We start from the raw sequence: 24,163 nt of genomic DNA, 5'->3' as shown, positions 1-24,163 counted from the left end.
ACACATGATTTTGTCAAATGTTTTTGCCAATTGTAACTAAATAATGTTCATGAATTTAATGTACTAACAAAAAAAAAAACTTTTACAACGAAAGCTTTCAGATTCTGAATATTTTTAGCTGTTTCTTTAGTTGTGATTTTTTAACACAGCTTTAACCAACCCCAATGTTTTCCTTTTTAATCCCCAAAACACAAATATAATTTTAGATAAGTCGTTAGTATGAAGAAGTATAAATCGGTCGAAGTGCACGCACTTCCCCGGCGCACCACGTGATCGACTCTACGCCAGATCAGTTAAAATTAAAATGTTAGCACATACAACAAACAAACCCATTCACCATCTTTTACTTTCCCGCCTATTGCTACAGCAATAGAGCTATATTGCTACAGCAATATAGCTGCAGCAATATTGCTGCAGCTATAGAAGGTATAGTATTGTAATCAGTCCAATTTGGGCATATATATTTTTCACTCGTTCTTTATCTTTTGACACCTAAGGTACCCAAAAACAAAAAAAAACCGGATGGAATTTTCCAGATCTTCGTATGTATATGTCTGTGTTGGTTTCTAAATCGCCTTATATCTCCAGAACTACTCTACCGATTTTGACCAAACTTGGTTAGATTACTTCTATATATGGAGCACTGATGCCATTAAGTTTTCAACTTATAAGGTCAAGGGAATGAGGCTGCTCAGCAGGATAACCCTCAATATCTCGAGATGTCGCTTAATTAACGTGTTATTTTTCTTAGGCACATTTATTAACAATTAAAAAATAATATTTCCAAACATGTTTGCAAAATCGCACCTCCACCCCAAAAAATGCTCTAAAAAAACGAATGGCAGATGGGTATAGTATGTCATTAGTACCTTCTCTTACCACAAGAAGCGCTAGTGTAACACTGACGTACAGCTGCTGTAGTCGTCTTTCTTTCTTTTTCTATTTAGTCTCTGGCACCAGCTGTGTTGCAATGTCACAGATGAGGGGTGGAACTAAATGAATGAATAATATTTAAAGTGTAAACAAATATTTAAAGTAGCCGCTAGTACCGCCACACCCGGGCGAATGAAATACGATATGCGCGCGCGCTTTAGTTAGAATCACTGAATTAAATAAATAAAAAATATTTTATTTTAATAAAATGATATATATTTAAAATAAGTTGTGTGTGTAAGCCGTGCATCAGAAAAAGCCACGTGGGGGAAAGTCTTACAACTGTGTTGTCAGTTTTTTTTTATGGAGCGATTAAATAAGTAATTTATTTATCTTCCTCAATTAACTCAACATTAAAATAATACAACTAAGTGATAAAATCGGAAAGTTTGTATGCATCTGAATGTTTACCGCCAACATAATAACGGACAATTAGAAAAAAAAAATGAAATAAAAAAAAATTCTAAGAAAAATTCTAAGCTCTAAATCAAATAAAATCATAGATTATTAAAATTTAATTATGGAAGATACAAAAAAAAAAAAAAAAACAGGAAATCATTTTATAAGTACGATGATTATATTTTTACGTACATATTTTTCGAATAAATTATAATAGAATAATTAAAAAAAAGATGAATTGATTTTTATAGCAGTAAAAACGTTAAAGTTGATTTATTTAAGAAAATTTATAATTTTGAATTCTGGAAATTGAAAGAAAGTAAGGAAACATCACAGAAGAACAACGTGAAAGACATAAATAGAATGTCCGAAATGCAGAGAAATCGCTAAACAAGGAATCTCAGATGTGGTTCACAGGTGTCCATAACAAAAAATAAATAAAATTAGAAAAAACATTATGATGTAGACACCACATAAAATTCCTTGTATGCCTGTTAAATTACATTAACACATTTTTTAAAATGTAAAGTACATAAAATTTTATTTCATGAATAACTACTGATATTTTTTTATTATTGTTATTGAATTATTATTTATTGTAATTTTTTTTTTCAATCAGAGGTTAATACCTATTAATAAATCAATATATTTAGTCGGATTTGAACCAATGGGTCTCTCCTTGTAAGATCCAAATATTTTATTAATTAAAATTTTATTTGGCTATAACTCTGGAACCAATGAAAATAAGTACCACAATTATCATTGAAAATCTCTCAATGAGGGCTTATTACAGCAGTTAAGAAAAGTGCAAAATCCAAATTTTTTAGATTTCGGGCTTTTTTGGACACTTTTGGTCCAGTTGATTGCAATCAAAAGGGAAGGTGCACAATTAGATGTTACAACAGTCCTAATACAAAATTTTAACATCCTATCTCTAATCGTTTTTGAGTTATGCGAGATACATACGCACATACGCCACGCCGAAACTAGTCCAGTTGGATTCAGAGATAGTCAAAATGGGTATTTCCGTTAAAATCTGAAAACCTACATTTTTCGGAATCACAATAATTCCTTTACTTTGAACAAGGAAGTAAAAACTAAAAAATAAATATAAAAAATTAGATTTCCATTTCATCGAGTAGATTTTTTTTAATCCAGAAATTTTTAACATACTAATTTAAGTATGTAACATACTAATTTTACTTAGTTTTACTTAGTAACATACTAATTTTACTTAGTTTTACTTAGTAACATACTAATTTTACTTAGTTTTACTTAGTAACATACTAATTTTAGTATGTTACTAGCATGATAGCTGGCTTAAGTCTCATGAATATTGAATGCGTGAGAATGAATCCCAACAAACCTCTCACAACTTATTCAATCAATAATGAGCAATATAACATAATATTTCAATACTTTTTTTTATGTAATAATGTTTTTTGGAAGTGTCGCACTTAAACCACATCAAGGTAAATCCTTACAAATAAACAAGCTTTAATTGTTTATAGTTGATTACAACGTATACTCAGACTTTTTACTCAGACATCCTCCTCGTTAGAGCACTATTTTGTGTTTGGAATAGTAAAATAATAAGTTTAATTATCAAACGTTATAAATTGTTGCAAGATGACATTTTGATCCGGTTCAGTTATTTATTAGCGTCATTATTATGGCTGCTGTTATGCGATATCACGGTCTCAGATTCATTCCCAATGTAAAAAAATAGTTGCTAGTAATTTACAGACATTTTAAATCAAATAATTCTTCTCTACTTCATGAACTATTAAAATATTTGATTCCATTTTACTCATCTTCACTTTTATTTTTTTTTATATTCTAACGTATTACCAGTAAACCGTAGACAGCTGGTTTATTCTAATGGTACTTTAATTATAGAACATGTACAAAGACACGCTGATGCTGGTAATATACACATGTCAGGATCAGAATCGACAGAAACATTCAGCTGGAAGAGAGGTAGAAGTTCAAGTTCAAGGTAAAGTATATAATACTCATTCTTAAGCATACTGTGGAAGAAATGAATATTTCAAGATGATGTATTAAAAGTCACCTTGTATTTCTACTTTGTAATTTTACTTTCCCGTCCGGATAGCGCTATAGCAGAGAGCTATAGATCTAGAGGGGAATGTATTGTAATCGGTTCAATTTGCGTATACGCGGTTTACACCTGATCTTGACCTTTTGACACCTAAGGAACCCAAAAAACCGGATGGAAATTTTCCGGATTTTAATGTTTGTCGGTCTCTAAATCACATTATATCTCCTGAAATACTGGACCGATTTTGATGAAACTTGGTCAGATTACTTCTATATATGGGGCACTGACGCCCTTAAATTTTCAACTTAAAGGTAAGGGGGGGCTAAGGCTGTAGATAAAGGTCACCAACAGTATTTAGAGATTTCGTCTAATTACGGTCATATTTTTCTTAAGCCCATTTCTTAATAATTAAAAAATAACAATATTTTCAAAAACAGTTTTTTGAAAAATCGCACCCCTACCCAAAAAAATGCTGTTGTAGTCGCCTGCTATGTTATGACGTCGTTGGTGAGCGGTAGAATTAAATAAGTGAATAATATTTAAAGCGTAAAAAAGTAACTAGGTTTGGCTGGGTCTCGAGCTCGATCTCCCGGTTTACTCAGTACCTGGTGCGTTAAATCTCACAGCTACACTACAATCTCACGACCGATAGTACAAGCGAAATTTTTTTTATGCAAGTTGTGAAATTACATTAGTTTAGTTAGTGCCGACTGCAGCCGCTAGTACCGCCACACCCGCTCGAATTAAATACGGTATGTGTGCGCGCTTTAGTTAAAATCATTGAATTAAATAAACGGAAAAAAATTATATTTAAATAAAATGATAAATACTTTAAATTAAGTTATGCGTAAGCTGTGCATCAAAAACAACTCACAGTTGTAAGATTTGACCCAGAAAAATCATAATTAAAAATAACAACTTTGCCTTATTTTTATAATTTAATTTATAATCTTTGTTTCATTATCTAAACTGAACTTTAATATATAAATGTAACTAAAATATTGTGATTGATTTAATTAATTTCAAATAACTGTTTTTTTCTTTTACGGTTTGTTATGATCATAAACCGTCATTTCTATAGTGGCGGGGTATTGCTGTGCACATAGACTGATGGCTAGCTTAACACCGCGTTATTGTCAATATACTGTATACTATGGAAGTCTACGGAGCTACGATATATTTTCGTGAAGGATGACTCACTGTTCCACCCGACCTATATATCTATCTCTCTCGTACGAAATGTGTACAGCTATACGCCGCACGCTATAAACGTGACTCACCTAAATACCAACTGCTTACAGTACTTTTATCTTTAAACCTATTTATTAAATATGAATTTTAAATGTGTACACACATCTAAACTGAATTCTTGTATTTTATAAGATGCTATTTTTAGAAATAGTTTCACCACGAGTTATAAAATGATTATAAGGAATATAGATTATTACTGTCACGTTTTTAAAGTGTAACATTTCATTAGAATGTTAAAATAATAGAATATCAAATACATGAGAACGGAATAATTATCAAAGAGAAACAATAATGCTATTAAAAATCGCTATGAGTTTTATTATTTTAAAAGAAACAAAAAACTTAGAAGTAACATTATGAATGAATTTAGTACAAGGAAAACATTTAGTTTGAAACTTAATAAAATGAAACGTTTTACAAATATGACAGAAAAAAGACAAATAAAGAATTAAACGTTAAAACAGGGAAACAATATGTAACAAGTAGAAGAATATTCTTATTTAGAGAATAAAATGACAAAGGATGGAAGAAGTAATAATATAGACATCAGAAGATGACTGAGTGGCAAGCAAAGTGGAGTCTATATTCATGCAAAAAATAAATCTGCTAGCATCAAATATTCAAAAAAAATTAGAACAAAATTAGTGAAAATATTTGTCCGCATAACGCTGTACTTCTGTAAAACAAGGTAAATTGGAAAGACAACAGAAAAGGTCTTTGAAAACTAGCATTACAGAAGGATGCGGAAAATTAATATTAATCGATAAATTCGAAAAGATGAGTTGTTAAAACGAATAAAACAGAAAAGAAAATTGAAATAATATTTTCTAAAAAGACGAACTATTGAGAAATGTAAAAGACATCCACGTTTAGTTACTTTTGATGATAGATGGATGGATATAAACGTAGATTAAAACAGACTGAAATATATAAAAATAAGAAAGAATAAAGAATAAACTAAATATTTTACGGTTAAAAGATTAGACCGTAGAACAGAAAGGAATGGAAAATAGTATCAACTAGTCAATTAACTAATGACTAAACAATAAAATCAGATATTACGTGTATAGGGTGAGTTGACAATGTAAAATAACAAAGAGCTATTTGATGGCAAGCGTAGAGTAATAGAATAAAGACTCTTTATAGGTGTTTTACACTCTGAAAAGCCGACACAGTAGATAATTACGATATCGTACAAAAATAACGTATTCCAAAAACAAAATTGCCTTGAATATATAAGATAGCGAATATTATTGCGTTTTTATGAGTTTTAATTGATTAAATAAACTGATTTAATTAACTAAAAAAAAATACTGAATAAATTTATTTTATTTTTTTTATTAAGGGCTGTCTTAAATAATGTTTTCAAAATAAATTTATGTTAAAATAATAATTATATTCAACGAGGACTGTTCAGAAAGTTTTCGGTCTGACAAAGAAACACAAGATTTTTCAGAAAAAATTCTCCAACGTAGTTACCTTGCAATTCGATATATTTAGAACAACTTTCTAACTATTTTATCAATGCGATAGCTTTTTTCCACTCCGGATAATGCGATTTGTCCAACTTCGCAAAATAAGCTTTTTTTTCAGCTTTACCTCATCATTTGAAGTGAATCTTTGTTCAACGAACCATTTCTTCAGGTTTGAGAAAAGGAAATTATCGCTGGAAGTCAAATCCAATGAATAAGACTCATACGAAAACCACTTCGATGCGTAGATCATGGGGTTTTACAGCAACAATTGAGATGAGTATGCAGGAGAAAGAGTAATTTCGCTTTGGTTATATGTGGACATTTAGCTTAAATAGCACCCTTCAATCAGTCCAGTAATGAAGCTCTTCTATGATGTCCTGCCTTATTCCTTGTAGTAAATAAGCACCGCACTTGATAATCCCAAGATAAACTTTATCCATAACTTTTCCTGCTAAAGAAACCGTTTTCACTTTGGTGCACTTTCACTTGCTCTCACCCACTACTGTTTAGTCCCTGGCGTGTAATGATGATTCCATGTTTCATCTACTGTTATAAAATTTCGATGAAACTAAGCAGAATTGCGTTTAAGTACGTCTAAACAACTTAGAGAAGTGTTCAGTCGAATGGGTTTTTGACTATTAACAAACGTCGTTTGTGAAAAGCCTCCACTCCACGTGGTTTGTGCAGTTTCCGCTCCATCGAATGGAAATTCATCGACCTTTTTCATACTTAAACATCGTATAAAATGTATCGGATACGGTCAATCTAGATGTTTGCAATGTTAGGAAGCTGTATCCCTTCAGTTGGAGATTGTTAATACAGCATTGCAGATTTTAAAACTATTTCTTGGCTCGTAGCGGTTACTGAGCGTCCCGAACGTTCATCATCTTGACTGGGTGTGCAACCTAGTTTAAATTTAGCAGCCCAAATTTTACCATCAAAACGAAGAGGAAGAATCCTTGAAAGTGGAATCTAACTCCTTTTGTTTATCCATTAGAATTAATGGTTTTAAGTAGGAGTACTTTATAACATCTTGAAGTTCAGTTCATTTTTCAGAAAATGTCAAAACTTGTTTTCTCTCTGTTCGATTCCAACAAAGTAGCGACTAAATAATATATAAAACTTTGCGTCACACCATTTACAGGATGATACTTGATAAAACTCGTATCATAATCATTTGGTGATAGTTACGTCATCTCTGTGTCAGGCCGATGATTTTCTGAACGTAGTGTCCACATCAGATTCTTTTAATTTATTTTTAACATATAATGGTAATTTTACAATAAACCTTCATTATAAATTACCGCATAGAAAGAAATCTTAGATAATCTTTTTCACGACTGTCCTATAATTATTTTCCATTATATAGGAATAACAAAAAAATGACAGGAGAGTATTACATCTTTGTTGTCAGCTTTTTTTTTTAATACGTTTTATACCCGTAACATATACTACTAATAATTTTCTCGTTATACATTTAAACAAAAGAAATTCTTGCTTATTTCTGCACAAGAAGGGCGACTTTTCGTTATTTTGTTTTATATAGTTATTTTGTATAATTTTATGCGAATGAAATAAAACATAATAAAACGGGAATACTGAAACAGAAAATTTAATATTAAAATATATTTTCTCTTTAAAAGAAATTAAATTATTAAAAGCGTAATTTGATGAAATAATTAACAGTAATGATTAGATCCTACACACAAACATCAAGTTTAAATTCACTCACTGCATAAGAGCGTAAGAAAACCCAAAGTCAACATAACCTCAATTTGAGTCTGTTGTCGACCTACAATTGAGTATAACCAAAGAACGACTCAACTAATCTTCATCAAATTTTCACAAGCGAAAATTCAAATACACTTCTACAGCATATCTAAATTTTAATGAGATTGATCCAGTAGTTTTGGAGATAATCGAACCACAAATCTGATGAATAATCCTACACACACACACACACACAAAAAAAGGAAATTAAATTTTAAGTGAATGATATTTTCGTAATCCTCATACCTCAAAACGTAATGAGAAAGTAATCTCAACCCCAACCATCGTGCGACCAAAAGTAATACTGTTCTACTTTTCTTTGAAAAGTCGGTAAAAATATAATACATATATTAAAAATTGAATATGATAATAAATATATTAAAAAAAGATAATAAAGGAATCTTTATGAATAGATAAATAAATTGGTAAGTTTAAATAAATAAATAAAATTCGGAAGATAGTCTTTATATAGAAGTCTATTAAACTATTGAAGTAGATAGTGGTCGAAGGCATGATCATATTGGCTTCTCAATCACATCTCTAACCCCATGAGGAAACTCTCAGGATCGCTTCGTTTCATGTGTGCTGTGCACGGTTTTGGGGTGAGTTAGTTGCTCACAAATGTAACGACGGTAGAAAAAAAGCAACTTTCAACATCACATACGTTTTATTCTGTTGGTTCGTTTCCTTTTCTTCAATCGTTTCATGTTACTTTTTCTCTTAAAATACCCTTTTATTTTTATTAAAGAATTTATAAAAAATTTCACATTAATTTTGTTTTTTTTCTCGTTATGTTACGAATAAATTTATTTTATTTACCTCAAAATGATACTTTTCTTAAAATTTATTGGCAATGAATTATGGATAATACGCAGCCAACGTTTATAACAACCTATATTTATCTAATGACAAGAGTAATTCAGTCGTACGATACAGGAAACAAAATTTTAATATTTTTAATATTTTCCTATTTAAAATGTTGACCGTTAAGCGTTGATGCAAGCGTTAATTGTTTTTTAATATTCAGTGCAGCTTTGATTCGAAGTTGCACTGATGTTAGAATGCTGTCTTCGATTCTTTCTTTTAATTCATTATATAGTGTGGGTTGTTCTTGAGAGAAAATATCTTTCTATGAATAAAAATCTGATTGTAAGAGATTCAGGGATTATGTAAGCCATAATCCTCGGGAAATTAAACGGTCATTGAAAAATTCAATAAATTTAAATCAAAAGTTGAATCAACAGTGTGACATGTAGTATCATATCGTTGTACCAGCAGGTTCACTTTTCAGTTTTAAGCAAGGTTAAGGAAATTTTAATAATTTTTGAATAACATTCTTCAGGTAATGATTCTGTGAAAATAACGGGACTGACTAGTCTTCGTCGCTCTTTTCAGAATGCAATTGCCTTCTATGATAAATGAGAGAATTTTAAAAATTATATACTTTAGTTTTTTTACCGTTACTACAACAAGAAAGTTGAAACCACGATTGCACTGAATAAAAAGTATTATCTAAAACATGAACACGCCATCGAATGAAACAGGATTGAAGTCTTCTTCTAAAACCAGATTCTCCAAGTTCTTATACTACTCGAAATTGATTCGTGCGTAACTCGAAATTTTTGTAACCTTTTGAACAACTCCGACCGAAAGGCCAGCCTGTTGAAAAAGTTTCTCGAGTGATTTTCCTGGAGAAATAAAAGCGACTGATAAATTTCGTGCCAACTGTTATCGTGTAAAATTAACGGAAGAATGTTTTAGGATCAGATAAATTTCCTCTTTCACAAAATCTAGACACTAAGAGAAAAATAATCCATCTATTTGATATGCTGGACTATCGCGAAAATTAACCATAAAAACATTGTATAATAAGAAAAAGAGCGAGTGATTAAATAACGTTACGTAATAAATATACGCAATGAAAAGGCACGTTAGTTGTACTACGAAATTAATGACACAAGTACAGGGAAAACGACTCACGTTGACTATGAGTTTTGATTTTATCTAGAATGTTTAAGAAAAGTATCTGTCTCGGAAGGAACTTTATAACAACAAACTTACAAGTATAGCATCGGCATCCATTTTGGAACTTTATGAACGCACTGTACTTGCAAGCACTAATAAAGGCAATGACATAAAAACAAAAGAAAAATTTACTTCCAAATTTTTGTACTCTCAGTAGCGATAATCTAAAAAAAATTGGAAGAATTTTCCTTACCTCATCCTTTAACCTTTACACTTAATTTACGCTTATATTTTATGGAATTATGTTTTTTTAAATTATTTATTTCTGTTTTATTTAAGCTATTATTGAGTTTAAGTATTTATTTTTATTTATTTTATAGAGATAGAAGAAAATTTCTAACATTTACGGGAACCAAACTGCAACAGTATTAATCGAAGAACATAAGAAAGAAGCCGTAATAAGAAAGAGAGTCCGACAAGGATGTTCCCTACCCCGTTACTTTTTAATTTTTACATAGAACTAGCAGTTAATGATGTTAAAGAACAATTTAGATCCGGAGTAACAGTAAAAGGTGAAAAGATAAAGAAGCTACGGTTTGCTGATGATATAGTAATTGTAGTTGAGAGTAAAAAGATTTACAAGAAACAATGAATGGCATGGATGAAGTTATAATTAGAAAAAGAAGAAAGTATAAATGGCATGGGATAACTTATCCAAGATCGTCAATTATATCAACAATGTTATAAAAGAAGGTGCTTTAAATTAGGGAAGAACATTTGTGTGAAAACTTAGAAGAATAAAAAATAACCCTTTGTTTCAAGATTAAGTAATAGTCTTTAGATTATTTGATGTAAGACTGTGTTAGTTTGCGGGGCAAAATAACCTATCTGGTTTATTCATGCTCCTACTTAATAAAAAAAAATAAATACTTAATAAAAAAAATAAAAATAAGATAGCGTAAAAGGGAATCCTAGTGTTTCCCTCTTACGCTATCTTTTGTTTTAATTTAATTTTAGCAAGCATTTTATCTTTCTTCTCCTAAAGAGTGATATTCAGATATCTTGGGTACATAAGCAAGTATGCAAAGTGTAGTAATAATAAACGGCTCATCTTTAGGAAGTGACTGGGTGCATTAATTTAACAAAAAAAAATTTATCCTTACTTTTTTGGATTTCTGTACTAGAAAGAAATACCAGAATTTAGGAAGAATGTAGCTAAGTACATTTAACCCGCCGGGTTGGACTAGTGGTGAACGCGTCTTCAGCTGATCTCGAAGTCGAGAGTTTCAGCATTCAAGTCCTAATAAAGGCAGTTACTTTTATACGGATTTGGATACTAGATCGTGGTTACCGGTGTTCTTTGGTGGTTGGATTTCAATTAACCAAACATCTCAAAAATGGTCGAACTGAGACTGTATAAGACTCTACACATCACTTACACTCATACATATCATCCTCTGAAGTACTACCTGACGGTGATTCCCGGAGGATAAACAGGAAAAAGGAAGGTAGGTACATTAAATTTACTATACTGATATTCGACAAACTTACCAATTCATTTCCGTGACGCGCTCAAGCATGGACTGACGTGGAAGAAATCGCTCTGTAAAGTGTGGTCAGAATAAAAATATTTTTATAAAAATTAAGTATAAAATTTCAATATAAAATTCAATTCTATTAAAATTTTATTTCTTAATTAATACGTTTTATTATCTATGTACGTTCCGTACCATAACCGTAAATGATTATAAACGATCTAAAATGAGACTCCTAAAAATTGTATAACCATCCACCCCAAAGAAAAGATCAACATAGATTTACTAAGAAAAAATGAGGAATATGAATTGGTTTCCCACTACCCTTTTCAATGAACTGAACATTGTGTTGCAGATTAGCAAGTCAAGTTTTCTAGATTATAAGTGAGAGTCCTATAGCTGATATCTTCACTCTTAATTACACACGAGTTGTAAAATGTGTATCATTACTTTCAAAGAAAACTATATGCGAGTCTCAAAAACGTTATTTGTGTTACAGCCAAAAAATTAAAATTGAGTAGTGTAAAGGAATTTCTCCTGTAAAAATACTGCATTATACAATTCTGCCTCCATTCTGCAGAGAGGTTTAATTAGAGGAAGATAAAATATCTTGCCATCTTCAACCTTATTTGATTCTGCGAAATTACTTAGATGGTCACTTCTCGCAAGTTAAGAATAATCAAGTTCTACCTAACCTCTTTGAAAGTGGCTCTGGAGTATCGCAAGGCTCGGTATTAGAACCGGTTTTATTCCTAGCGTATACTGCTGACCTTCCTTGAATAGAATCTGTTGCAATTACGTCATACGCGGATGATACGGCAATCTTAGCAGTTGATGATGACTGGATTGTAGCCTCACAGAAGCTACAGTCGGCGTTGCAATCAGTACGTGGCTGCACGCGGATTAAAGTTAATATTAAATTCGGATTAAAATTCGCCAGATTAAAGTCAATCCGACGAAATCTACCTTTATCGGCTAAATCTTACTTTTCCAACTAGGAAAGGAGACTGCCCTTCAGTCTATTTGAATAACGTTGAAATTCCTCATTCAACTAGTGTGAGATAGCTTACATCTAGAAAGACGCGTGACAAGAAGAAGCCATGTACTGGAGAAGAAGAAACAAAATGATCAAAGATTTAAGTGTATGTATTGGCTAATGGGTAGGGATTCTCAGTTGTCTTACTCTAACAAGGTCCTTCTATACAACTCTTTCTTGAAACCGATAACGACGTATGGGATTCAGTTCTGGGGACGAATAGTGATAGCAGTATTGGACTGATTCAAAGGTCGTAGAAAAAGATATCGAGGAAAGCGCCTCAACCACCTTCGCTCTCAGGAATTCTGAATAAATGAATACTTGGGGAACCCGTTTCTTTGGGATGCGATTGTCCGTTTCAGTTCTAAATACGTGGTTAGACTAAATAGACGTGTAAACTCCTTGCTTTGAATCTGCTAGACAACGATGATGACATTAGACAATTGAAAAGGGTTCATGTGCTGGACCTTAGTAATGATCGTTGAAGACACTCTCCCTTCTTTTTTTTCCGATACTATTTCTTGTTACTATTTTATTACAATTTTTGTTTACTATTGTTTTAACTTTATATGTGATGATTTAACGCTGTTTTTATTCGTTCGTTTATCTACTTGTGTTTATCTTCATTTTCATAAAAGACATTGTGTGCGAACTGAATGTGTTGAACACATGTTGGTTCATATTTGGACAATTTATAGATCCCAGTGATGATATTGCTTAGGACATAATGAGTGTTTACTGGATCGTACTTGTGACTATAAGTGTGCTTATTAACATGGAGGTTTCTGTTATTATCATTTACTGTTTGTTTTCGCGGCGCTCATTATTGGATGGCCCTCTCTCATGTAATGTTTTTTTAACATATTAATTACATATAGTTTCGTTAGGAATAAACCGATCCTAAATTTTTATTCTACAGCAAAAAAAAAATCCGATGTGGACACCATATGACTTCCTTGTACGCCTAATTAATTAGATATACATATTTTTATAAAATGCAAAGTATATAAAATCTTATTTCATTAATAACTTCTGATATTTTTTCATAATTTTTTTTCATTGTTATTATTAAATTATTATTTATCGTAAAAGCTTTTTTTACAACCAGAGGGTAATAATTATTAATAAACCAATATATTTAAATTAAAAAAGAAGTTAAAAAAAGGAGATGAAATCTGATTCAAACTGATGTGCTTTCCCCTTATAAGATCCAAGTATTTCATTAATTAAAATTTAATTTAGCTATAACTTTGAAACCAATGAAAATAAGTACCACTTATGATACATCGTTGAAAAGCACTCAATGATGGCTGATTACTGCAGTTAAGAAAATGCCCAAAATCCAAATTTTTTTTGGATTTTGGGCTTTTTTGTACACTTTTGGTTCAGTCGATTGCAATCAAAAGAGGAGGTGCACTACTAGATGTTATAACAATCGTAAATCCAAAATTTCAACGTCCTACGGTTAATCGTTTTTGAGTTATGCGCGATACATACGTACATAAAGATATCACGCCGAAACTAGTCAAAATGGATATTTCCGTTAAAATCTGAAAACCAAAATTTTTTGCGATCATAATACTTCCTTTACTTCGTACAAAGAAGTAAAAAGAAAATAAATAATGATGGAAAAACGAGATCTGTCTAAAAATTTAGTCTGATTTTTTTCCCGTCTTGTGATTCGAACATCGACCCGCTAAAAAGATTTTCATCGTAGTAGTGTTGTCTAAAATCATATCTTCCCGAGTGATATATTATTTTGTCAAAAATTATGTATACGTTTTAAATATTAAAATAATGATATCAAAATATAATATGATTAAATTAATAGTTATCGATATATCAATGATATCGGTCGCTGTTTGAAATTTTGAAACCAATAAATTAATAGAAAAAATCGGCTATAATATGTACACCATATTTTAATAAAAATTTTATTGATAATATATAAATTTATAATCTATTTTTAAAGGCAGAATTAAGGAAAATGAAGCGTTTTCGATCATAGTTTGAAGGAATATTTTTATTTATTTTTATATTCCAAATAACTTTTCGAAGTTATAATATTTATTGATCTGTATATTATATTATAAAAGTATTAATCTATATTTCTCTTTTAACTAAATTAAAATTTTAATTAATATTAAAAATTAATTTCCACAAAACAATATTTAAGAAAAAAAAAACAGTTTAAATAATACAACATAATTCTACAATGAATTTTGAAATTTGTAAAAGAATTAGCTTAAAAAATATCAGGATCTACTTTAATGTCAAGATTATTTACAATCTCATTTCCAAGTTTTGTAAAATAAATTTATTGCTATCTTTCTACTTCCCGTCTTTTACGAAGGAGAAGTTGTTACGATGTTTTTTTTTTTTTTATAAAAAGTGACAGAAAATTACACAGTAACGAGAAAGAAAATAGAATTTCTTCTCTAATTTTATCTTATTAAACTGTAAATGAAACGGTAAATAGAAATCTACCCACCTATATATTTACAGTCTGTATAAGGAAATATTGGGTATTAAATATTTCCGAGAAAGTTCGTTGGTTGGTTTAATGATTCAGATAATGTTGATAATAAATATATCACTGATGGTTTCTGCGTTTAATAATATTAATTTAGGTGCAATAGTTAAATTATATCTCATTATTACTACAAAATTCTTCATTTAAAAAAACATCCAGAATTTCTCAAAGTTATTTGTTTCAAGTAATTACCCTAAAAAATGTTAATGAATTAAAAGCTACTTGACATTTGTAATATAAAATTATTCACATAAACCTCATATAAACAGTAGAAAAATAAGCTTAATAATTAAAAATATACTTGATATAAGAAAAAAATCGTCCAATATGTTCATCTAATTCCATCTATAGATTGTAGTTTCTTGTTCGATGTGGTACCTGGGTACTCCTCTTATGCTAATATCTATGCCGGTTCTAGAAAGGTCTCCCAAACCGATCAGATCAAAGGTTAAAAGCCAGGCTAAGAAGTACTTTTCAAAAGCGACTTCTCGCTATGTTATAGGTGTGTCTTCAGAACAGCATAAGTTCTTTGTGTAAAAAACAGATACAGTGTCTGTTCACATGTTAGGAACAATTAATATACAGAAAACAGGCAACGGAATACCACTACTCAAATTTCAGCGACTTTACACGGTTTTCTTTTGTTAAATAGTTTGGAGATAAAACAGTTTCCAATTCCGATCACCGGTAGGAACAAACTAATTTTTAACTATAGTTCCATGAGAAACGCGAAAAGGAGGTGTAAAAAGATACAAATGGGCGCAATATATTTAAGGACACAAAAATATTTAAGTTAAGTGAGAAAATTTAAAAAAGAGATACGAAAAAAAATTGATGTGGAGACCACATGACTTCCCTGTACGCCTATTAAATTATATATACGCATTTTTTTTAAAATGAAAAATAAAATTTTATTTCAATAATAACTTCTGATATTTCTTCATTTTTTGTTGTTGTTATTATTGAATTACTAGCAGCAAACCCGGCAGGCAATGCTTCGCTATTGTTTTGTTATAGTATTTATAGTTTTTGTAAATTTTTTTCTTTTCACGTAACTAATGTATATTCTGAGTATGAGCCAAATAAAATTTTTTCCAAATATTTCAACCCCAGCGCTACCTAGCGGGTCCATTTTTCCTCAAAATATTTATTTTCACATAACTAATATATATTCTGAATATTTGAGCTCACGTCAAATTTCAAATCTTTGCTCTGCACTCTTTAGGCCATTCATCACGTATATAAAACAATTGGCAAAAACAACAAATTTTTAATTTGAAGCTGAATTTCACATAATCTTACATATCACCAGCAAAGCTGGTTGTCAAATCCATTCTGAGATACCGTCCTAAAATTATATTTTACTTTTTAGTGCGTTCAATTTGAGCGGTGTTTTAAACATTTTTTACGTATCTTTTATTTTCTACTTTTTAGTCTTCATAAGTTTATACTTTACAGCTGCGCTAGCGCATAGGTTTGAGTGATCTTTCGAAGTTTTCATGCCTCCAATTTCCAACACCGCAGACAAGAGTACAGACAGCTTTAAAAGTTCATATATCTTAAAATATTACTGTATATACTCATATACACTTCAAACATCACACAAACAGCACAAATCTTAGGTCCCTGATCTCGCATATTAAACTATTATGAACGTAACAATTTTAATTTAAATACATTCGAATTAACATCTTTTGGGAAATCCCTGATGATGAAGTAACGGCTCCTAAAGTACTCGGTTATATACTTTTAAAATTGTTAGTAAGTGGAACTTTATTTTGTTCAAATAATATTTATTTTTAAAATATCTTGTTTTCGAAACGTTTACAATGGAAAAAATTGGATAATATTAACATACTGTCTGATAAAAATGAAATAATTTTAATTTTCAATAAAAAAAAATTATATGTTGATAAATGAAACTAATTAATGTTTAAAGGAATATTTACGTTTTTAAAGATAGATGGATGAAACAGACTGCATTATTGGGTGAGTATATGTATGCGAGGGAGTTTCTTGTATAGATGTGGCGGCGTTTTGCTACTGCCATTTTTTATACGTCATTAAATCTGACACTTTTTCATCGTCTAGAATGTAAATTACTTTCATCCTATTTCTAATAACTTATAGGATAAATTTACATAGTACTAAAGTATTTTGTTACTCATATGGCGGAGTTTATAATAGTTTTTTATATAATAATTTATTATTTTTTTTAATATGATGCATTTTCATATATACTCGTAAATTTAATTAAACTGAAAATTAATCGATTTCATCAGATTTTTTATTTATTAAAGTATAATTTATAATACTTTAAAAATTTTTCTCTTTATGAAGTAATCAATTTTTTTTTTGTTGTTCCTGTTGAAGGTTGAATTGATTAACCTTTCATAAATTAATTTTATAAAAATGCTTCGTTAAAAAAGAAAATTCATGATTAGAATTTTTTAACTGTCACTACTTTTTTGACAAAAAAAGCATGGTCAGAACTTAGAAGAACTTGTATTTGGATGCAATAAAACTATCACTGACATTGTTACGGATTTTTTTTAAAGCTTTTCAAAAAACTTTTTATGACAGTCGGTTATTAGTCATAAGTTCTGCCTTTTCTTTAATATCGCTCTGAGTTAAAGATATTTCTTCCTCAGAATCCGACAAATTAATAAAAAAACAGTGTAATATAGTAACTTAGTTACCTATTGGTGTACCTTCAAATTAACTTATGTTTGCTAAATAATAAATCGGATTAAAATCAAAGCAAAAAAACAGCTAAAAATTTAAACTTCTGATTAGGCTTTGGTTGAAAAGAATTTTGATTGGTTGAACTCCTGTATTATAATGAAAATCTGTTTCCTAATAACCCTCGTTATGATACAGATTCCAACCGCGTAATTCAAACATTATAATACAACTGTAGAAAAAATATAATGTTTAGCCAAATAGATTACCTTTAATTTAACTTTTGCATCAATCTGAAATTACATCGTAGTGGACTCATATCCAGTATTGTGAAAGTACAGATATTCAATCCGACCTTCGACTACGTTACGTCCAAGAAATAGATCAAATTCTTTTATTACAACGGTAAACGGTTACAGGACAATTCTACATTCATTCCGTGTGTCCGTACATATAATTTTGCTTGTGTACTATCATTCAAATTCTATGAAAATATAACACTACTTTGTTTCTATAGACTATGAAAAAATAATGTAAATAACAACTATATATATTTAAAAATACGTTGTAATACTACGTAAACCTGTCAGGGACCGCTATCTAGGTTTAGTACACTTTCAGCAAAGATTGATAAAAAGTATTACGTTTTCCTACAATATTGCAATTTACGGCCCCTATTGCCACAGCTACCTTAATCTTTTTTCATTTTCTCAATTTCCCTCTCTTTTTCCCTGATTGCCTTGGTGACTCAGGCAGGAAAAATATGCATCTTGTATAAAACACATTTAGGCTGCTGTCATTGTAAAAAATAATGAGCGTTTAAATAGTGCACGTGTGTGTGCATGTGCGCGCGTACTAGCAAGGACCTGGGCCAAGATTAAAATACATAATTAAAAATTGATTCCTATTGTAATGGAAGATTTACGATAACACATCTGGCAACGTTGTTTTAGTAAGAATAATGCTTTTTTTTCTAAGCTTTGCAAACATTATAGACCATTAATTTGTAAAAAAAATCTCGATCACAATTGGCATTATATAATCCCAATCAAGTCTTCTATCCGGCCGCATCAGTATTTCAAAATTATGTCTATATTTGTAAATACAAATAGAAAAATGAATACACCGTCATTTAATGTATTATTAATTTATCACAACGTCTTTTATGCAGGCGTAATCAGCTTAAGTTCATTAACAGAAAAATATTTTAAGTTCAAAGTAACATTTATTTTTTTTATTAAACTTAAAGTCTCTTCGTAACATATTTTCAACGGTTAAAAAACATGCCTACAATAGTAGTAGATAACAACAGCTAATAAAATGTAGGCTCAACAATTTGTACTTTTTAATCTTTCTTTGCATTTTGCCAATTTAGATATACAGTCTAAGGTTTTACAAGTTCTGTGCTCTTTATTGTTCTTATTATTATGATTTTAAATTTGCATACGTTAATTTCAAAAAGGGTATATTTTTAATAAAACTGTACGCTTTATTTTTATTTTTTCATCTTCCTAAATGTTTAATGGCAGTAGCGACTCACGTATAGGCACTGTGGAACTGCAGCACCCTCTCTTTCCACTTGATATTACCGATAACATTTAATAATGAGTCCTTTTTTCTTTAATTCTTTCTTTATACTTGTACAATATATATTCCTTTAGTTTAATGTCAGTAACCATCCACCAGCTTATGAAAAGATATAAAGATCTTTGTATGGAACTGTGCGGTTCACAATTCCAGCGGCGTAGTGTTAGGTTGTTATGCGCATGCGCACACAGCATGCTGCACTCGAGGCTGCGAGGGAGAGAGATCGCTGTCGCTCCCACAGTGCCGACCCTGACCTGCTGGTGGAAGGTAGTTTCTTTTTACTTCGCGTGTGTATGGAATGTTTCTTATTCGTTTCCTTTTCTAGTTTAGTCGGTGGAAGGAATATGGAAGTTGTTTTTTCAGTAGTGATCAGTAGATGGCGAAAAACAAGGGCTCTTTGATTGCCCTTGTTAAAAAGACGCTGAAAGGGCGAAAGAGAAGGTAGTTAGTAAAAAATAATTATATATTTGTTTCTGTGCACATAGAAAATTAAATTAAGTACTATTGGACTAAACTATTTTAAGCGAACATTTTATTAAGTTATTATCTAATAATACTAAAAGATATTATCTGTATTGACAATTTATTATTTATTGGGTTAAATCGAATACGGGTTTTAAGCACATTAAAAACCGTGTACCATATTCTTGAATGTGATTAAGTGTAGAATTACATTATTATCCTGCTTCCAACTATTCTGTTTGAATAATTTTTTTTCGGTTCTTTTAATTTACAGAAAACTTTAATCGCGGCCTTGAAAACGCTTAGAATTAGATTTTCTGGTGCATCACTCCCACTAATTTTAGCTACGAGCCGCCACTGGTTTATGGTATCCTATAATAATACATATTTAATATAATTTTGGATTCTAAACCGTGAGTTTATTTATTCTAGGTAATCGTAAGATATAACTTAATATGTTCATTTTCACCAAATACGTGTTAGAGAACTATTAATTAATAAATGGGTTTTTTATTTGACGAATAAATTAACATATACTAATATAAAAATAGTCTAATTAATTTTAAAAATATAGAAAAAAATTGTTTACTCACCTATCGTTGTTAAGGTAAGTGTTGACCAATAAAAACTGTATATATATTGTCTAGACAATGTTGAATTTTTATATCCTTTAAGATTATAAACCCAATTGTCAGAACCAAATCCTATAGCGTAACTTATAGCGAAATAAAAACATGCGTTCCAATGAATTAAGACTATAATAGCGAACACAACTTTACATATACGAAATGAATTTGGATAACCCGTACGCGTTTCAGTTCTATCAAAAAAATCAAGCATTCGTGGAAAACGTAATAATCTGTTCACTCTAACAATCACTGGACACGGCACTAAATTCGCATTACACTTCGTAGCCGGCCACCACCAATATGTTATATCGGTCGGTAAAATACTTAACATATCTGTCCTCCACTTTTTTGAACGCCAGTAGTTTATTCGTAGCAAATTTGAGTCTCTTATCATAATTCCTTGGTCCAAATATCCTGAAAAATATAATAAAAATTTAATTATTTTTCGATAAATTTGAGAATTGTAAACATTTTTTTAGGAAATGAAAAATTCCTATTTATAAGAAAAAAAAACTGACAACACGGTTTTAGTACATTTCTGTCATGGGTTTCTTATGTGATGGAAAATATTTATACATAAAAAGTTACCTAAAATTTCTTTTTTTTTCAGATGAGGGATATTTTTTATGAAGTTTTTTTAATTATAAAATTATCAATGTATATTTAAACACGAAAAAAGTTTTATAAATTAAAAAAAAACTGTATTTTTTAATCTTTTCAGCTCCCCACCTCATAAAAGCACTTTCCAAGAATATTTTATGATTTCTCTACGTTTACTAAGTTAAACAAAAGTAATTCAAAAAATATACAACCAATAAAAAAGTTACCAAAGATTTCTTTTTAGTGGTGTGGGAGTTGAATTGTGATGAAATTTTATTATAATATTATTATTAAAAGATAAAGATACTACGATTTTCTGATGATATAATAATTTTAGCTGAGAATAAAAAAGATTTAGAAGAAATAATGAATAGCCTGGATTAAGTCCCACGCAAGATCTACCGCATGAAAATAAAGAACAAAACGAAAGTAATGAAATGTAATAGAAATAACAAAGACGAACCGCTGAATTTAATAATAGGAAGAGAAAAGATTATGGAGGTAGAAGAATTTTGTTATTTGAGAAGTAGAATTACTAAAGAAGGACGAAGCAGGTGTGATATAAAATGCCGAATAGCACAGGCGAAACGAACCTTCAGTCAGAAATATAATTTATTTACATCAAAAATGAATTTAAACGTCAGAAAAAAAATTTTGAAAGTATATATTTGGAGCGTAGCTTTATATGGAAGTGAAACTTGGACGATCGGAGTACCCGAGAAGAAAAGATTAGAAACTTTTGAAATGTGGTGCTATAGGAGAATGTTAAAAATCAGATGGGTGGATAAAGCGACAAATGAAGAGGCGTTGCAGTAAATTGATGAAGAAAGAAGAATTTTTATAGTTAAAAGAAGAGACAGACTTATAGGCCACATGTTAAGGCAACCTGGAATAGTCGCTTTGATATTGGAGGGACAGGTAGATGGGAAAAACTGTACAGGCAGGCAATGTTTGGAATATGTAAAACAAATTGGTAGGGATGTAGGATGTAGGGGGTATTCAGAAATGAAACGACTAGCACTAGATAGGAAATCTTGGAGAGCTGCATCAAACCAGTCAAATGACTGAAAACAAGATTAAATATTAAGAAAAGTTTAAAAAACCAAAAAAAGTTTTAAAAAATTCAAAAATCGATATTAATTTTATCGGTTCTCTCATCCCTAATATTACTACCAAAGTATTTTTTATTTGGGTCCCTTGCACTATACTATGCCTAGGAAAACAAAAAAATAATCGGTTAAAAATAACACAATAATTCATAAGATCGCTTTTTCCAATTTTCGGGGAAAGGGAAATTTTGACAACAATTTGTTTTTTTAAATGATAATATATGCATGTACATATTTACTGTGATTAATATAAAGTGAGGTTATGTTTCAAGAATTTTGAGAAAATTGTTCCCCAACAACTATCTACCTTACTCTAGCAGATATTAATCCCAAAATTTTACCAAATATACGAGTCAATGTTCAAAATTTCATTAAAATCGGTTAATCCAATCAAAATTATTAAGCTTCTAACACGTCAACACACGTACATACGTACGTAACGACATTATCCCCTTTTTTGTTTTTTGGGGTTCCTGGATCATGAAACATCGAGAAATGCAAAAAACCATACTTCATTTTTTTGACTGATTACCATACTTTCCTTCTTGCAGAACAGCTGTAGCCACGAAAATAAAAGTTTGATTTAGCATGGCGAATACAAGATGGCGTATAAAACTTTAAAATAAAATAGTAATTCTATAACTACTTAGATCCACGCTTGTTTATATCTTCTAGTACCTCAGTTTTGAAATATGAAGCCGTTTCCCTACTTCAAATAAATTTGTAGAATATCTGACGAATTCTGTTTATTTGTTATACCTATATTATTACTTATGTAATGTATATTAAACAAATACGTTACATTATACTCAATTAGTATAAAAAACTTGCAGGCCACCGTGGCCGAGTGATAGCGTCTCGGCCTTTCATCCGAAGGTCTCGGGTTCGAATCCAGGTCAGGCATGGGATTTTTACACGCTAAAAAAATTCATCTCATCCTCTGAAGTAATAACTAACGCTGGTCCGGAGGTTAAAAAAAAGAAAAACTCGCTCGTAATGACGAAATTAAAAAAAATGATCATACGGTTTCGGATGACTTATTTCTTCCCTTATTATTTAATTATTAAAAACTAAATATAAGTCAATACCGATTAAATATAAAATCTGTTATTCCATACAATTTATAGAATACTCAACAACGTTCAATGCATAGAGAAAAATGTTTTTCTAAAAAATTCGTTTTTTTAAAAATTATTTATGTTTTTATATAAATTCATTTACTAAAAAATGCACAAAAAAACAAATTGTAATTAATCTTCGATAATTTAAATTAAAAAGAATGAAATAAATAAAATACTTTGTTAAGACTCAGATTTAATTTGCTTCTTTTTTATTAAAAGGATGAATTAGTTATTCTTCCTTGGCGTGAATAAAAATATAATTTTTTTACGCCTTCAAACAAATTTAACTGAATCAAACGATCGATAGACGAGTTTAAATACCATGAATAAAAGTTTCATTAAATAACACTTTAATTAAATAATATTTATTTTATACAGTTTAAAAAGTATTGAGGTATTAGTTGTCATGTAAAATAAAGTTCATCGAATATATTTCGATAGTTTAGTTCCATTAATTCTTCGGATGACGATTGAATAGGCACGACGGTTATCAACGTCTTATGATATAAATAGTTTTATTTTTATAATAGTGTATTTTATTAAAAATTGGTAAATTTAAAATTATCGGGTGTCATGCGTTATACGACCACCACTATAAATACATAAAATAAAATAAAATATAAATGGACAAATTTAAGAATAAATTAACCTTGACTAGCGAGCGAAGCAAGCGTAGGATAAGTTTGGTTAGATTATATTTATAATTATAACATGAGCAAGGTTAATTTATTCTTAAATTTGTCCATTTATATTTATAGAGGTGCTCGTATAACCCATGAGAACCAAAATTATTTATGCAAAATCAAGAATTTATCAGGTAATTTTTTTACTCATAAAAAATTATAATTACATAAATATAACCTCAAATCTTGATACAAAATTCTCACAAAAAAATAAATATACCCTGCAATATAAATAAAATTTTATGGATATGAACAACAATATTCACAGTTTAAAATATCCGTCTTCAGAAGTCCGTGTATATAAATATATATTTATTACGACTCAATATCT

At 30.1% G+C, this 24,163-nt stretch overlaps 1 protein-coding gene across 1 annotated transcript in view; it reads right to left on the bottom strand.

Annotated features, from left to right (window-relative positions):
• LOC142329503 (cyclic nucleotide-gated cation channel subunit A-like) overlaps window positions 1-24,163 on the bottom strand; it is a 448,759-nt gene that overhangs the window by 155,317 nt on the left and 269,279 nt on the right. The window contains exon 4 of the mRNA XM_075374177.1: window positions 20,284-20,733. Coding sequence (XP_075230292.1) covers window positions 20,284-20,733 — 450 coding nt within the window. The remainder of the gene's footprint in view (window positions 1-20,283; window positions 20,734-24,163) is intronic.

Source organism: Lycorma delicatula, chromosome 8, assembly GCF_047948215.1.
Source record: "Lycorma delicatula isolate Av1 chromosome 8, ASM4794821v1, whole genome shotgun sequence".
NCBI classification, from domain to species: Eukaryota; Metazoa; Arthropoda; class Insecta; order Hemiptera; family Fulgoridae; genus Lycorma; species Lycorma delicatula.
The sequence above is the reverse complement of the archived record's forward strand: the minus strand, read 5'-3'. Positions and strand labels throughout refer to the sequence as shown.